The sequence below is a fragment of the Antennarius striatus genome, chromosome 18 (assembly GCF_040054535.1).
Source record: "Antennarius striatus isolate MH-2024 chromosome 18, ASM4005453v1, whole genome shotgun sequence".
In the NCBI taxonomy this organism is placed as follows: Eukaryota; Metazoa; Chordata; class Actinopteri; order Lophiiformes; family Antennariidae; genus Antennarius; species Antennarius striatus.
Genome location: NC_090793.1, coordinates 9,501,075 through 9,518,496, shown reverse-complemented (window position 1 = coordinate 9,518,496; position 17,422 = coordinate 9,501,075). Strand labels below are relative to the sequence as shown.

General features: G+C 44.4%; 2 protein-coding genes across 2 annotated transcripts; one reads left to right on the top strand and one right to left on the bottom strand.

The window, feature by feature from the left end:
• Positions 1-196: 196 nt before the first annotated feature.
• On the top strand, positions 197-8,625 carry LOC137611877 (AP-2 complex subunit mu-A-like). Its single transcript, XM_068340020.1, has 13 exons — positions 197-353; positions 1,747-1,864; positions 4,319-4,584; positions 4,746-4,828; positions 5,224-5,229; positions 5,361-5,496; positions 5,594-5,738; positions 5,927-5,944; positions 6,483-6,602; positions 6,753-6,888; positions 7,191-7,288; positions 7,381-7,492; positions 7,587-8,625. Exons 2-13 carry the CDS (start codon positions 1,791-1,793, stop codon positions 7,719-7,721), a joined length of 1,329 nt encoding a protein of 442 aa, XP_068196121.1. The 5' UTR covers positions 197-353; positions 1,747-1,790; the 3' UTR covers positions 7,722-8,625.
• A 2-nt stretch (positions 8,626-8,627) lies between these two features.
• pcyt1aa (phosphate cytidylyltransferase 1A, choline a) lies at positions 8,628-17,270 on the bottom strand. Its single transcript, XM_068340019.1, has 9 exons — positions 16,935-17,270; positions 14,133-14,246; positions 13,897-13,993; positions 13,610-13,726; positions 12,989-13,140; positions 12,774-12,852; positions 12,237-12,379; positions 11,953-12,141; positions 8,628-10,688 (listed from the first exon to the last, which is right to left on the bottom strand). The coding sequence occupies exons 2-9, from the start codon at positions 14,244-14,246 to the stop codon at positions 10,467-10,469; spliced, it is 1,113 nt and encodes a 370-aa protein (XP_068196120.1). The 5' UTR covers positions 16,935-17,270; the 3' UTR covers positions 8,628-10,466.
• Between the last annotated feature and the right edge of the window lie 152 nt (positions 17,271-17,422).

The following is a 17,422-nucleotide window of genomic DNA, read 5'->3' as shown; positions in this document are numbered from 1 at the left end:
TCAGCTTGAATATTAAACAATGCTGTTCAGAATATTTAATTGGAGACATACCAGCACATCCAATAAATAAAAATAGTAATTGCCAACAATTATCCATCCATAATAGATTATAATAATTAACGGGTCGCAAGTGTAGCTTAAAACAAGGCCTGGGTGCGGTTTTCGACAGCTCTCCAGCCGCGCCTTTTCCTGTCAGCGGAACGGCTGTGCGTCAAGACGGCGGGTCAGCTGACAGGCTCGCGGCCAGAGGAGGAGAGCGGAAGCGGGTGTGTGGACGGGGAAGCCGCTGGATCTTGACATTGGCTAAATCCAAGGCTCAAGGGGACACCGGTGGCGTTGGGGACAGAACTAGAGTGAGTTCACTAAATTGGCATAATGATATTTATCTTGTTAAACGTCCGACGCGGTAACCGTTTCGCAACGCCGATAATACTGAAAATCGGCGGCAATGCTAACGTTAGCAATGTTAGCTGCCGCTCCGTTGGCTAACGTAAAGCTAGCAGTTTCAAGTGTAATGGAAACGAAAATTCATACAAAATAAAAGCACCCAAGTTGGAATATGTATAGAATATCAACTGTTTTACCTTATTGGGAAACTGAAATTATTAAATATAACATTACATTTTGTGTCTTGGTCAAATCTGTTAATTTTTCTTGATGAATTGTCTGGTATTCTCATTTTCATTGAACGGAAGTCCGCTTTATGACGCCGCTCTGCTCGACGTTCGTTTGGCAAACATCGGCGCCAGCTAGCCAGCTACCCTAAGCTAAATTAGCTAGCTAATGTTACCGCTTATCGGTCTATTCTCCATCACTTCTGTGGTTACCTAAATTCAAGGCTCCACTGGTGCTGTAACGTTAGCAAACCAAATATGTGCAATACAAAGTGGAGGCGCAGACTTGTCACCGATCGAGGAACAAATTAGAAAATATGAAAAATGTATGAACGTTGGGAAATGGCCCGAGTAAAGCAGACATCTTGACTTCGCTCAAATAAAGGGTGATTAAACCCCCTATAAGATGTGCGCTCGGCTTTTATTCGATCACATTTTCATATTTGTGTGGGGATAATTCTTTTAAAATCGTGGGCATATGCTTGTGTTGTATCCAGTTCCATGTATTCAGGTTGTCTGGCCTGTGCCTTCGAAGAATTCCAAGCATGTCCTTCATCCTCTGGCTTCCAGAAAATTCACGCAAGAAAAAAAACCCCATTGATATCTTGTTTAGCATTACGCGCTAAATATTAAAATTTGGCCGCCGCTTTGCCGCAAGATCATTAAAGGGTTTAAATATGTCTGCTTTAGCATGAAGTTTAATTTCACGTGACGTGTAATTTCTAGTGGGAATAAAAGACTAGCCTGGAAAACTGTCAGATTTACGGCTGCTACCTGGTGACCACCTGGTGCGTGTTAATCTGCCGTTAATCTCACAAGCGTGGATTTGTTTGCAGCGAGGTGGAGCTGCTGTCTTTTAATAGCTTGTGTTGTAGCGCCGTTTGATGCGAGGACGTGTGTATGCGCGCGCACGGCACGAGCACGCGCCGAAAAACTCGTCACCGCAGACGGACAGCTGCAGGATTGGTGTGTGTATGTGTGTGTGTGTGCGTGAGAACGGATGCGAAGGACAAGCGTTTCCCTGTGCTCCTGGTCTGTGACACACACACACACACACACACACACACACACACACACACCGCTGCTTTCACTTCTCCATCGCTCCCCGTGACGTCACTCTCCTCCTCTCCAGGGTTTGCTTTCGTCATGGCCGGTCGGGACTGAGAAGCCGCTGCAATGATCGGAGGATTGTTCATCTACAACCACAAGGGGGAGGTCCTCATCTCCCGGGTCTACCGCGATGACATCGGGTACGTGTCACGGGCGAGGCGCACTGACGTCAAGGGGCAGGGTCTGTTGATTTTACTTGGTCTCATTGGGAATAGTTAGTAAATGGGTGATTACAGTATTTTCCCCACTATAAGGCGCACCTAAAAGCCTTTTAATTTTCTCAAAAACCGAGAGTGCGCTTATCGTGTGGAAAATACTGTAAATGTGTTTGATTATGAAAAAGAAAAGAGTACAAATCAGATTATCCTCCGGAGGTGTGTGTACTTATAAAACTGTCAGATAGTAAATGGTCTCATTCACTCTTTCTCATCTCATGATGTGTAATGGCTCCGTTCATTCATTATGTATCCAACCACACACAAACACACACGCTATTTAAAAGATCATCTGCGTGTGGGAAAACATTCACCGCCACGTCGATGTGCAGCAAACATGTTAAGTGTAATCGTACTGAAAGCGGGAACCTTTTGTTCTCTGCTCGCTGCTGTGAACAGACCTTTATAAATGTCAACATGTCAGAGGTTTTGGAGTTTAATTAAAAAGCGACTGTTGAAAGAAAATCCTGAAAACAGCTGAGGAGAGATGGAGGAACGGTGGGAAAGGAAATCCTCCAGCGTAAATTAAAAACATGATGTGTATGTTATCAGCTGGAGCGATAAGCCGAACCACATTGGAAGAATGTGGGTCAAGATGTGGTCCTTCACACATGTCGGGTCAAAGGTTACATCAACAAATACGTGGACAGGAAGTGAGTTTCAAGGCTGGATTATACGACTACAGCGCAAATCCGACTCATATGCTGTCGTTCCATCTTCCTCTCCTGCTCTTTGTCATTTTATTTTTTGACATTAACGTGACTCCCTTGTAATGCAGAAATCACATCATCTGGGTCAGGAGGTTTTTTTTTAATTTTTTATATGCAGATCCTCAAAATCATTTCATCATTTTATCTGTCGAACTGTAAGAAAACGAAGGTGTAACGTGTTTATTCAGCAGACGGCGCCTCTGAGACTTGATTAGTCGGTGGTAATTGGATGATCGGAGGTCGGTGGGTTTGTTAAGATGGTAACAGACTCTGGGTAAACGTTATCCTGTCCTGCGTCTGCAGCCATCAGCAGCTCCAGTATCGTCCTGGCATCTGTTCCATGTGGTGATCGCTACACACGATGCAGCCACGGCTGTGGAAACAGCTGTCACACTTGTATGTTGACACTGCTTTAAATTAGACCTGAATAAATATTCATGGGCTCTGATTCGAACACACAACTTACAGTAAATGCATCCAATTGCTGTGAACTTGTTTGACGTGTTCAGATTACATGATGACATCATACTGAGCTTCGTGTTGACTCATCTTGTGTGTGTGCGTGTCGCACAAAAATGTCTCCTGTGCATTTTTGTCTTTCTCCTCACCGTTTTTACTTCATCCTTTTTTTTCCCTCTCTATCACCACTTTCCTCCATCCATCCATCTCGGCCCCTGTAGGAATAGGTAAGAGACGCTGAAGCCCATCAAGCATGTCCCCCCCCACCCCCCAGCACCACCACCACCACCCCCCACCTTATGGCCATCAATCAATGACCCCCTTGAACTCCCAACTGCATGCCCATTGATTCCACAGTCGACGTCTTTCCACTTCCTATAAAGCATGAGTCGCCTGTCATGATATCACAGCAGCGATTAAACCACAACAGCCGATCAATTGATCGGACGATCGGTCAAAACCAACAACAGGAGACCCTCCGATCACGGACGCTCATGAGCGCAGAAGCATGTCGTCTGAGCACGGGGGTGGTGGGTTTGTCTGCGTTATTTTCCAGACTGAAGCTGAAGCGGTGAATACAGACGGCAGGTCTGGTCTGTCTGGACATTTACTGATCACCATAGCAACCCATAGTTGTTGTTTTATTGACTGTTTAGGACCTTAACCTCGATTTTCCGTCTCTAGTAAGTTTTTGATGTGCCGCGTCAAAACTGGAGCAGCCTGTAGGTACAGCATCGACGAGGGTGGTGGGATCTTGGCTGGGTACTGTCAGGTTTCAGATTTAATTTTTTAAGACGCTTTTAGCTGATAACTAAGTATTAAAATAAATCGATGATGCTGTTGATTTACCCACATTCACCTGGATTGCATCTCCCTGAAACATCGTTCAGATATTCCAGCTTGATCAGATTGCTGAGTCCTTTTTTTCCATGATGCTCCTGTTTGGATCTCAGCCCCTCCAAACCCCACACCCCCTTTCTGGTTTGCACCTCCGGTCACACTAAACACTCTTCGTGTCCTCTTCCAGTTGGTTTCAATAAACCTTCGTTACATGAAACGGGTTATTTCCAGTCCTAAAGGGATTATTTTTCAGTCCAGTGCAGATCTGGATGTGTGGGTGTTTTTCTCAGGGTGGGGCAGTCTGAACAGCGTTAAACAATCACACATTCGTCCCACCTAAACGTGTAAACCCCCTCCCCTCTCCACTCAGGCGTAACGCGGTGGACGCGTTCCGCGTGAACGTGATCCACGCCCGGCAGCAGGTCCGATCGCCGGTGACCAACATCGCCCGCACCAGCTTCTTCCACGTCAAGCGCTCCAACATCTGGCTGGCGGCCGTCACCAAGCAGAACGTCAACGCCGCCATGGTGTTCGAGTTCCTCTACAAGATGTGCGACGTCATGACGGCCTACTTCGGCAAGATCAGCGAGGAGAACATCAAGAACAATTTTGTGCTCATCTACGAGCTGCTGGACGGTAGGAGAGCGTCGGTTTTTCGGCCTTCATCCAGATGAAGTGTTAACTTCGTATTAACTTTATTTTAATCTCGTGTCTCTTTTCATGAGCGCTGGTTGTTTCCGGTACTTGTTGGATTTTTTTTTAACCCTCGTTTGTTCTTCCTGTCTGTGCTCCTTCAGAAATCCTGGACTTTGGGTACCCCCAGAACTCAGAGACCGGTGCTCTGAAGACCTTCATCACCCAGCAGGGCATTAAGGGACAGGTCAGTGGGACTGGCTCCGTCTTTACAGCTCAACAAGTGTTGTCACGGCAACACTATTTAATTGGATCCAAGTTTAGTATCACCACTGGTAAAGGTTCAGTTCTATCTTTCCTTCTTACCTGTGTTTATTTTTCCTTCCTGACACAAGACAGTTAATATTTATTTAAACTGAACAGTATTTATTATAAAAAAACTCATTCTGGATCTGTTCTGGATTGCTCTTTATAAAACAACTCCTATAATATTAATCTGAATGAAAGGTTCTGTTTTATTAACTCTGCTGTTTGTTTGCACAGCTCTGCACTGAATGATTTATTTGGACGTTAACTAAACCTTTATTTTGTATTTCTTTCCACGCTCCATCACCTCTGCTCCGGAACGCGTTCACGATGCAGCATCAGGTAATAAATCACGGGTGCATCGTGTTCGTTTTTCCTCCCTGCCAATGTCGCCCCTCCAGTTGTTTTTTTTCTCTTGCCCCCTTCCGTCAGCAGTCACTCTCTCTCTTTCCACCACCTCCCATGTGTCCCAGACTAAAGAGGAGCAGTCTCAGATCACCAGCCAGGTGACGGGGCAGATCGGATGGAGGCGCGAGGGCATCAAGTACCGCCGCAACGAACTCTTCCTGGATGTGCTGGAGAGCGTCAACCTGCTCATGTCGCCACAAGGTGCGTTTCAGACGCTGCCGTGAGGGATCTCCCTTTTTTTTTCTTTTTTTTTTTTTTTAGTAAGAAGATGCGGATTTAACTCTTTCCGTCCATCCAGGCCAGGTCCTGAGCGCCCACGTGTCGGGCAGAGTGGTGATGAAGAGCTACCTGAGCGGAATGCCCGAGTGCAAGTTCGGAATGAACGACAAGATTGTCATCGACAAGCAGGGGAAGGGAGGAGCGTCCGACGAGGCGGGGAAGAGGTGAGCGAGGCGGCGGCGGCGACCGTCAGATGAAATGAAAATGTCCGTGTTTCGATGTGTCAATCAGAACATCTTGTCTGTTCGTCCTGTCTGTTCGACGCTCAATTTTATAATTTTTTTGTTTTCTTTTCCTTTTGGATGCATCTCTCCTCTCTTTCCCTCTTTCTTTTCTATGTGCTGTACCTCAGTGATTTAGGGGGAGGAAGGTACTGTATTAACAAGTGTCCTCACCCACTGCAATGTCAGATACCCCCCAACACACACACACACACACACACACACACACCCTTCATCACATTCAAGAGTGTGCACTTGCCACTTAGCGTTGCTCCTCACACACTCGCAGATCAGTCACGCCTAGTGATCTCCTGAGTGTTCTTCCTCCTGGTTGTTTGCCCTTTATGTGGAATGGTTGCTTTTAACCCCACCCCACCCCCCCACCCCTCGACACTCACCTGCTTGACTTTTAACTCTTACCCCAAGCACCTAACAGGGATTGTGATTTGTTTTTTTGCACAGTAGTGTTTTTTTTGTGTCGTGATTCCAGCAATCGTGTCCCTATTTCTTCTCCTGTCTTAATGTTTCCTTCTCAAAATGGATGTAAAATGAGGGAGATTCGTAGCTGTAGTTCGTATCTTTTAGATGTTTGAGTGTAAATATCTGTTTTAACTCTTAAGGACTGAACTAACGTTCTTGTGTCTCATCCGCGTTTGTCTCTGATGTGTTTTTTTCTCCTCCCTTCAGTGGTAAGCAGTCCATCGCCATCGACGACTGCACTTTCCACCAGTGCGTGCGCCTCAGTAAGTTTGACTCCGAGCGTAGCATCAGCTTCATCCCCCCCGATGGAGAGTATGAGCTCATGAGGTCAGTAGATGCGTTTTTACCTTTTGCTTGTAGTTGTTTGTCCAGAAGAGGGCAGAATGGGATAGAAAAACGGGAGACTTGTTTTGTTTGTTTTTTAACGCTTAGAGGAAATAACTGCATCACGTGACCTGAGCCCCTCCTTCCCTGCAGGTACCGCACCACTAAAGACATCATCCTGCCGTTCAGAGTCATCCCTCTGGTCAGGGAGGTGGGCCGCACTAAACTGGAAGTCAAGGTGGTCATCAAGTCCAACTTCAAACCATCGCTGCTGGCCCAAAAAATCGAGGTGAAGTCAAAATGACGATTAATGCAAAACCAATAATATCAAAAGAAACAGATCCTGACTTCTTCTTTTTTTTCAAATATACATAATATAAATCAGTTGTGGATGAAATTTTGACTTTTTTTCCTGATTTAGTTCACAATCATGCAAGAAATTCTGCATGAATGTCTTTTAGTTCAAATTTGAAACTCGTAACTAAAACCGGTGGATTTGTCCTCGCAGGACAGCAAAGTTAAAGCGTAAATCAAATGTAATGGGACGCTTAAAGGTCTGATTGCTTTAACATTTGTTCACCACCTCCTCAGGTGCGTATCCCCACACCTCTGAACACCAGCGGCGTACAGGTGATTTGCATGAAGGGAAAAGCCAAGTACAAGGCCAGTGAGAACGCCATCGTCTGGAAGTGAGTTTGATGTCTTCGTTGCGTTAGCTGCTAACCGCTAAGAGCTGCATTGTAAATGTCTCACACACAATATGACATTTGTGTGTGTGTAGGATCAAACGCATGGCTGGGATGAAGGAGTCTCAGATCAGCGCTGAGATCGAGCTGCTGCCGACCAACGATAAGAAGAAATGGGCCCGGCCCCCCATCTCTATGAACTTTGAGGTCAGAGTTAGTGAAGTTCGGTCTGCGCTTGCTTCCGTCTCCTGCCTACATCTCCCATCATGCCCTGACACCCACCCTCCCTCCCTCCCTGCAGGTTCCTTTCGCTCCCTCCGGCTTGAAGGTGCGCTACTTGAAGGTGTTTGAGTCCAAGCTCAACTACAGTGACCACGACGTCATCAAATGGGTGCGATACATCGGCCGCTCCGGCATCTACGAAACCCGCTGCTAAACTGGACCCCCCCTCCCACACCCCCCCAAACCAGGCAGCAGGGACGACCACTTCTTATCCCAACCCCCCCATGATGGTTTTTTTGTCTTCTTCCCCTTCCTCTCTCTTCTCCCTTCATTCCTTTTAGCGTCCTCATATCCCCCCCCACCCTCCCTTCCTCACTAGTTGTTGGAGATTGAATTTACACCCTTAAAAAAAAGAATTTAAAAAAAAGAAAAATATGATATAATGCACAGATATATGCAAAATGTGAACCATTGTATCGTATAGATCTCGTAGTGATGAGTAAACCTGTAAAGCAACTGGTGTCTGAAAGAAAACGACAGGCGATGCAGGTGACCACCACAGGGGGGAGACCCGGGTGGGGGGGGGTGTCCTGTCCCGTCTGTCACCCCTCCATTACCCCCCGCCCCTCTAACCTTTCTAGGGTTGACCACTGGTTCGCTGTTGTCATTTCAAATGAATCCTGGTCTAGTTCCTGTGTGTGAACACGCCCTTATCTTTCCCTTTATTTTTTAATTGTCATTGATATTCAGAGCTGGGGGGGAGGGGTTGATGGTGACACAGCAGATAGATATTGTACCGCTTCCTTTCGAATATTTTCCCCGTTGAGTTTCACTAGTGAGGAAAAAGACCAAGATGAAATCATTACGGGAAACATTCCAGACGGTTGTGAGGTCGGATCGTCGCCCATCGATCGTGACGAGTCCCGTCGCAACTCTGTCCTGTTTCTTATGCGCTTAAAGTTGATGTGGTCATATTTTGATTGGGAGTTGGGGGAGATCTGGCCTGGGGAGTGATTGCAGTGAGGTGAGGGCTCCCCCTGGTGTTTGCCTCATCGCTGTCCGCATCATGTTTGTAGCCCTGGTGACCATTCTGTTCAATAAAATCTGACTGTAACCAACCCAGACTCCGTATTTTTAATCACAGGTCACATGACGTCTGTGCCTACATCATTGACTTCATAGTCACTCTAGACCACATTTGGCAAACTCATGGCCCGCGGGCCAAATGTGGCCCACTACAGCATTTTACATCAGAGCTACTGTTACATTGGAAACTTGAATAACAAATTAAGTTACATTAGTAAGTTACATCTGGTCCTTTGAGGACAACCTTTATGCTGATGTGGCCCTTGGTGAAAATGAGTTTGACACACTTGTTCTAGATGCTAAATTTGAAAAACTGAGGTGAATCAGTTCATGTCAGAAAAATAATGTGAATCAATAAAAACAAGGATTTTTCATTTTAATACAACTTTACTGTCGGTCTTCCTCCACAGTAAAATCAACACTTGCTGTTAAAACATGTACAGTGGAATCTAGCAGCGGCGACTACTGCCCACCGCTCCCATCGTCACCACCTTGAGCCTGTGGACATGCGATTACCCGAAACATTAACACCGATTTAAAGGAATATTCCAGATTTCAGGACAGGGCTTCCCAAAACGTAACGTAGCACCAAATTAAAGGCTAGATTCCTTTGACTATTTACACTTGTTTTGTACCCTTAACACCATAACGATGACAACATAACTGGGAACTCCTGTTTGTCTCTGAAACGACACGCCCCACAAACCCATGAGTCAACATTTACAGGAGTCACCTGACAGCCTGGCATCTTCACATCAACTGCAAATGTTTAACTTTTGGTTTGAAAGGAGACACAACAAGTTGATGCAAGATAGAATGTGTCGACATGTGACCTGGCTGTTGCTATGGCAACAAAGGCTTCATTCAGAATGGAAAACTAACGCTTGTGTTTTGTGCTCATCTCAGGATCTGATCGTCTTAGAGAAAGAGGTGTGTTCATGAAGGCGGTCTTCATATTTTAATACTTTCTTTAGTCGCCACACGTCAAGCATGATAGTTTCCCTTCAGGCCCAGGGGTCAGGATCTGACTTCACAAAAAAATATATCTCCATTGGGATGATTAAGATCACTCTGTGTGGAATAAAAGATCAGGATCTACAAAAATAAGTATTTCTACATCCACAGTTAAACAGGGTTTTCCTGGTTCGACTCCGCGCCGCCTAGTCGTCTTCTTCAGCAGACAAAGAACAATGACATTTATTATTACAAGCAGGGAAGTCGAAACTGAACCCAGATCTGTCGACAGGTGGAGGATGTGGACAGATCGCACATTTCAAACACATGCAGACACACACCTGCACGCCTCGAATAAAGCAGCTGTTGAGATGACAGTTAACGCTCAACACCCAGATCTGATGGAGCCCAGAGTTTCCTGTTATTTAAAAAAAAAAAAAAAAAGCTAAGTAGGTTTCGATCGTTCCGAACGTCCATTTTTGTCACCCGCTCTGAAAAAAAACCTCCCCTACAAAGATTCAGCAGCGTCTCCATGAGGCCTCAGCCCGCCTCCATCCACCCCCCCCCCCAAAGAACAAACTACATGTGCTGTCAAAGCAAGTGACCCCTCCCACTAAAGCCGTGACGAAAACAAAACCTTCAACTTAACGCAAATATTCCTGCAGTGATGTGACAGCAGTTTGAAGTGACAGACGAGTGAGTGCTAACCTTTACTGACCGAAAGGACAAAACCTAGTTAAAAACAAGAGCGGTGTTCAAGTTACCATGACAACCAATTAGTTAATGTGAAAAAAAAGAAATAATAATAATAATTAACCGAACGGAAGCGGGAGCTCTGAAACCACGTGACTCGACAGCTCGGTGAACCGGCGGCACTTATCGCCGCCCCCCCCACTGGAGGGGAGGATTCCGGCTCCACCTAGTTGTCGTCATCGTCGTCGTCGTCGTCGTCGCTGATGAGGTATCCCCGGCTGCCGCTGTGGTGCGGAGGAGGGGAGGGAGGCGGGGAGGTCTTGGTGAAGAAGGGAAGACGGAAGGTGGGAGAAGGGGAGCGCTCCTCGCGGGCGGGGCTGCTGTCGGGGCTCTGCCGGGGGCTGATGGCCTGTAGCATGCGGCCCTTGCCTTCTTTCAGCATGTGCTTCTGCAGAGCAGAGACCAAAGCCAACGTTGACTAAACCTTTATTTATACTGTTATGAATTATCGTTTCATAATTGTTGAATTATGAATAATCAATATTAATAATTAATAACAGTATTAATATTTATGTCATAAACTAATACTTACAATTGTGCTTGTAATATTGTTGTTGTAATATTAATGTAATAATAATTTCATATTATTACATTAATTCCCCAAGGGGCAATTGAAAGCCCATAAAGCAGTAAAATACACAAACAGAAATGTACAATATAAACATGCATGTGCAAAAGAGCTAAATTTTTTTTATTTAAAAATGTAAAACTATGTAAAACTATGATCAATATCAACGACAAGGTAATAACCTGCGTAGCTTATATATTATTAATAATACCAACAGTTATAACAATAATAAGATAGATATGATAGTCTATATTATAATTGTGCTGGTAATATTATTTTTATAATATTAATGTAATATAATATTTATTATAACATTAATATTAATGTCAACAATAAGAATAATAACCTGCATAACTTATATCATTTATATTAATAACAGTAATAACACTATTAAAATTGACATATATATTTGTCCCTGTAATAATAATAATAATTTTATTAAAATATCAATATTAGTAATGTTATTATTGTATTTTTCTACTTCAATTTATTTTATTGATTTAAATAGGGAAATTATGCAAAAGAAAATGTATTAATGCAAATCTTATAATGTGATGGAAAAAATTGAACTACTGTCTGTTTTGTAAGTTATTATCTCACCTAAACTGCTCAGAACTCGTCTTTGGGTCGCTTCCTTCCTCCTGTGATTTTCCAACCATTTGTATCGTTTCTTCCTTAGGGAGGGTTTTGTTCGGTGCACCTTGCTTGTGTATAAAAATAATCACTCTCTGGTAACAGTGAGACTTTTAACCCAACTGCACGTTGACTTTTTATTTTTCACTCATTTTTTGCTGCAGCAAAGTAACAAAATCTTTAAAGACAGTTCCTTGTGACTGCCTTCATTACAGAAATTTCCATCACATATATTATTATTAATATTAAGAAGTAAAAATAAAAATAACAATATTAATATTGATCTAATAATCTACATTATAATTGCAGTTGTAATAATAATAATAAAATTGTTATTATTAATTTAATATTAATGTTATAATAACAACAACAACATCAATAATGTGCTTTAAAACCGAATGCCAGACGACCGACGGAATGAAAACTTCGACCGACGGAATGAGAACCTCACCAGCGCCCCCTCAGGGCCGAACATCTGCAGGAAGTTCCCGATGAACTCCCTGGATTTCTCCTCCCACTTCTGGATGAGGTCGATGCTTTTCTCCTCCACTTTCTGGACGAACTCTTTGCTCTTCTCCTCCACGTCACGCACCTTCCTCTTCACCTTGTCCACGCGCTCCTGCAGGTGGTACTTCTTCTCCTGGGTGAGCAGAGAGGAGGTGTCAGACCTGACATGAAGGACCTCGACCACCCGACCGCTACCTTCACACGGCGCCGGCGGAGCGCAGTTCCTACGTTGATGTAGCTGACGTTGAGCTCTTTGGCCGTGTATCCTCTCTGCAGGTTGCGTCGGACGTAGACGTCGTAGTCGCGCACGATGCGCGTGATGATGTCAGAGGTGGAGATGCCCTCGGTGCGCTGGGTGGGCGCGAACATTCCTGGGGAGGGGGTGCATAAAACCAGCTTTCAGACAGCGTGTCGAAATGACAGGCAGAAGTCAAACCAACCTGTCGCTCCCATGAAACACTTTGTTTCAATTTGTTTTAATCTCAGGCACTTGGCTGAACGTCTTACCCTACTGGGCTTTCTTTATCTACTGTTTTTTTTATTTTTATTGTCCTTTAATCGTTCCTGAAACTCTTTCCTGTTCCTCCGAATCACGAGACACATTTCATTCCAAACAGAATTTTAGGAATAAGGTATAAACTTCTGCAAATAAAGCAGAACATCTGAGCGACAGAACATCAGGGGAAGCTGAGTCAGTAGCGGAACTCTGAATTCATTTTGACACTAACTTGCATGACTTAGGAGGCGGGGCTATTTGGGACTCACCGGCTTCCTTGATGTGCCTGTAGACATCGTCACTGCCTGCCGAGGAGTATGGGATGTCATCATGGGCCACAAAGTCAATCTAGAGGTCGAGAAAAAAATCCATTATTACAGTAAAATTAGAAAAAGAGGTTATACAGACACCAGGAACGCAGGATGGAGGCTCGCTGTAACTCCAACCCTTCTTAAATCAATCCAACTCTGTTTCATCCACTCACTCTGTGTCTCTCGAGGAACTCGGGCGATAAAGTCCAGGGAGCGTCTCGCACCACTTCGTCCACGTAGCGACAGTGACTGATGGCGTCGTAGCGCTCGTCTTCATTCATCACCGTGAAGCCCTTGTATTTGTGGGTCAGAGCGTCGCTACACACTGAGAAGACAGGAAATACTGCTTGAGGAGCTTCCAAGTTATTTTTACAACTTATTTTTTGTTGTATTGCAATGAAATAAAAAAAAATTTCCCAAGCATCAATATGTAGATCCAGCTGTGACCCAGAGCAACCCAGATATCTGTCCTCATCCTGCAGTGTCACTCATTTATTCATCCCAGATGTACGACCTCCTGACCTGTCCATCTCAGCCTAACGAAGTCAGGACCATATCACCATGGCAACATGCTGCACGTGGGGTTTTTTTGCTAGGGGAAGCTTAAAAGCATCCAGTTCATGAAGGAGATAACCTTTGCTGCTCGTGTCCCAGTTGGTGCTGCTGCCAGCTAATTGAAGACCAATCTGAATCTAACCAGTGTTGTGATACTGCAGCCCTGTTGTCATAGAGATGGCATTTACCCCTGCAGATGATGAAGTGTGACTCATTCGCAAACAGTGACTGAGTCTTACCCCCTACAATGAGGTGTGTATTCGGGAAGAGGCCTTTAGCCTGCATCAGTGCTCTGGCGTGACCCGAGTGAAAAATGTCAAAGATTCCGTCAGCGTACACCCGGACCGGCCTGTCAGCTGCAAGACAGAAGAGACCGAAAACACACACGTGAGATTGATTCTGCATAGAATGAACGTACATGTTTGTCTTGGACCTGTTTCACCAGAGCGGGAGGCATCAACCGGACAGCATAAACATTTAAAAATAATAAAACATATGGATGGACTGCTCCGAGGATGAGACTCACGTGGCGTTCCCCTCTTGGCCTCCTCCATGTTGACCCTCTCGTAGGGTCTGTAAGATTGCTCCAGCTCATCTGCAAAAGGTGCAGGGTGCTTCAATCCCTGAAAGAACCACAGAAACACGTCAAAATCACAGCTGAATGATTTGATTTTCCAGTTCCTTCCTGGACGATCAGATGTGGAGGTTCAGTGTTTATTAACAGCAACGCCCGGTGACAGCTGAGCCACATGGCTGACTCACCACAGTGCATCTGGGGATTTTCCCAAGCCTCTCGCCCTCCTCGGCCTCCCCGTTGGAGCCCTCTCTTCTCCTCTTTCTGGACACCAGCAGCGTGTCGGAGCTCTGAGCGTCCATCTGTGTCAAAAGTCAAACCCACCATTACAACACAGCAAACGTCACATGAACCCCTGGATTATTTCCCGTCTTTTCATACGATTAAAATGGGAAACAGAGAAACCCCTGTGTGCATTGCGACTAATGTGAAGTAGCTAATTCATTGTACCAGAAAAACGTAAAGGATAAAGTTTATTAAGTTAATTCGATGCTCCCCAGTTTCAACACAAAACATTTCGCTTCGTTCGCACAGGTCCAACCTTCACTGCAGATTCATCTCTGCTGTCATTTCCACAGATCAAGTGTGACTGAGATCAAGTTAAGGTTTTGGTGTCAGGAGATCCAGTCCAGTTTCTCTCAGCTGCAGCTGACCTTGTGTCACACAGACCCACTAAAGTCAGCTGGATCACTTCCTGCTGACCCCACAGACAGCTGTCATTTCACTTTTAAGTAATGACAAACAGGTCTAAAACGTTTTTGACCAAAAAATTAATTCAACAAACTTTACATTGCCGACATCTCTACTAGATATTCTGAAATAGGGCTTAAAAGAAGTAGTTTCACTAATAATTAATTCATTAAGCGTCTTCTTGGTTCATATATGAAGAGTTAAGTCTGGAAGAACGGACTGAAATGACCTCAAACAGGAAGCAGCTGCTGTGGACACTAGATCCAACCAGAACTGTATTCATTCATCAATTATTTTATTTTTTGATTTAGTTATTAAAGTAATGTGAAAATATGTGTTGATTCCTATTAACGACTACCTACTGTGCACAACTAATTAAGATGAGCATAGCCAAGATTTAACAAACAGGATCAACAGGAAACGGATCTTAAAAACACTCTCTGGAGTTCAAACATGGTAAGCTTTTAAAAAATGAAAAACCTGACACAATGAGGTACTAAATTCAACCTGTCTGTCCCAATTTAGTGGAAGAGAAAAATCTCCTCCTGATATCCCATAATTACGGAAGCGTAGAGCTGCCAGACCAAGAAAATAAAAACCGGGACGTATCACGTTATTTCGTGATACGTATCTCGTAATTTCGTGATAGTATCACGTTATTTCGTGATAGTATCACGTTATTTCGTGATACGTATCTCGTAATTTCGTGATAGTATCACGTTATTTCGTGATAAAATGTTATGTTGACCCGCGACCTGCGTTTGCGGATTAAGCGGTTTAGAAGATGAATGAATGAATGAATGAATGAATGAATGAATGTTATGTTGACATGATGGAGCTTGTATCCATGCAGCCGGCCGTGTCCCTCCAGCTCATCAATGAGGAACGACGCTACCTCAAGAGGGTCCGACTCGTTTTTCCTTCGGTATAGCCCCATCTTTTTCAAATGTAGGGTACGCATCTTTATATAAATGTCATCCACGGAGCCCAATAACTGTAAAATCTCACCATGTCTCAAGCCAAGCATGAAATATAATTCAATGGCATCATGTAAAGGAGCCATGATTTACTGATGGCCAGCAGACAGTAAATGAAACCACTTTAAAAAGTCGTATCACGTTATTTCGTGATATGTATCACAAAATAACGTGATACGTATCACGAAATAACGTGATACGTATCACGAAATAACGTGATACTATCACAAAATAACGTGATACTATCACAAAATAACGAGATACGTACCACGAAATAACGTGATACGTCCCGGTTTTTATTTTCTTGGTGTGGCAGCTCTACGCTGCCGTACATAATAACAACTTCCTTGTTAGAAGTTAAGGTTGTGCCTCATTCCACACATTCCACCACACCAACAGCCACAGATCATTAGTAAAGGGAGGGATCGCTGTTTTACAAACTTCCTGGTAGTTGTGTTTCTGCTGAGGTGTGGTAGTCGTAAATGTGTCTCAGATTTTTCCAAAAGGGGGGCAGTGATCCACTACCACAGGTTCACCCCCCACCCCCGACTCTTTCCCTAGACAACAGCTGAGCTGAGGATTTACACAAGGACATGTCATCATGGCTGCAACACCGAACTATAATTAGCACAACAAAAGGGTAGTGTTGTTCAACCAGATGTGTTTCATAATGACCTGATCATTCAGAAAAACTCTGTGACATGAGAGATTTCTGGTGAATAAAACTGAACATTGGACTGAGTAATCTGACCCAGCAGTCCCAGTAAATTCAATCATACCTAATCCAATCTCAAACTCATGAATCTCTAATCATAATCTAAGATTAGTGGATTTACTACAGCTATCTATTTTAATCCAGAACTGCACCCAACCCCTGACATATGCTTGATGCATGCATTAAGAAAGAACAGAAAAACACCCGATCGTGCAGAACAGTTAGAAAACAAAAATCAAATTTACTCCTGGACCCCTGGGACTCATTTAAGGGCCCCAGACGTCTCCCGGACCATAGTTTGTGAACCATCGGGTTCAGCTGTATTTCACAAAATGTCCCAGTGTTTGTTTTTCCACTAATATCAACTGGGATAAAGTCACGCAACACACACACGTTTAGTAAAAGTTGTTAAAAGTTAAAGCGGTGACCAAAACGAGGGACAGAGGACTTCTAGCTCTACCGGTCACACAGTTGTCCACCTGTCAAACTCCAGCTTAAGATCCTGCACGCGTTCCCCTGGCGTTGAATTATAAAAACAACACGATAATTAATCCAGACAACGATTTTACCTTACATAATACATCTACTACACGTTTAAGCGAACTTACGGCTTGTCCTTTACAGCGGAATGCTGCGACAGCAGGCTAACGCGGGCGGCTACCGTCGAATGCTAACTAGCAAACTAGCTGCCAAGGCAGGTCGCCGCGTTGGCTAACTTCCGCCGTCAGCTCCCCGGTTCGCTGACTCCAGCAGTCAGGAGGATAATCCTGTGTGTCCGACGACCCGCTGCTCGCTGAGTGACTGGTGACTAACTAGCAGAAGAACAGTGAAACTGTTCGTAGTGACCGTTGTCAGTTTGTACTACAAAGCTGACAGGTCAACTACACAGGAACTACAAAACTTCAAAGGAAATAGGAAAGGAGAGCAAGGCAGGCGTTTCAGGCGTTGCTTCGTGTTGCCTCCTAGTGGACGTCTCGGGTACGACACACGTCCTTCATTCCGCCCGCCAACCAGGCCTGGAGGGAGGCGATCCTGCTTTGATCGTGTTTATCCAAAGGAGATCTCGAAACGTCATCAGCGGATTTTAATTTTTTTT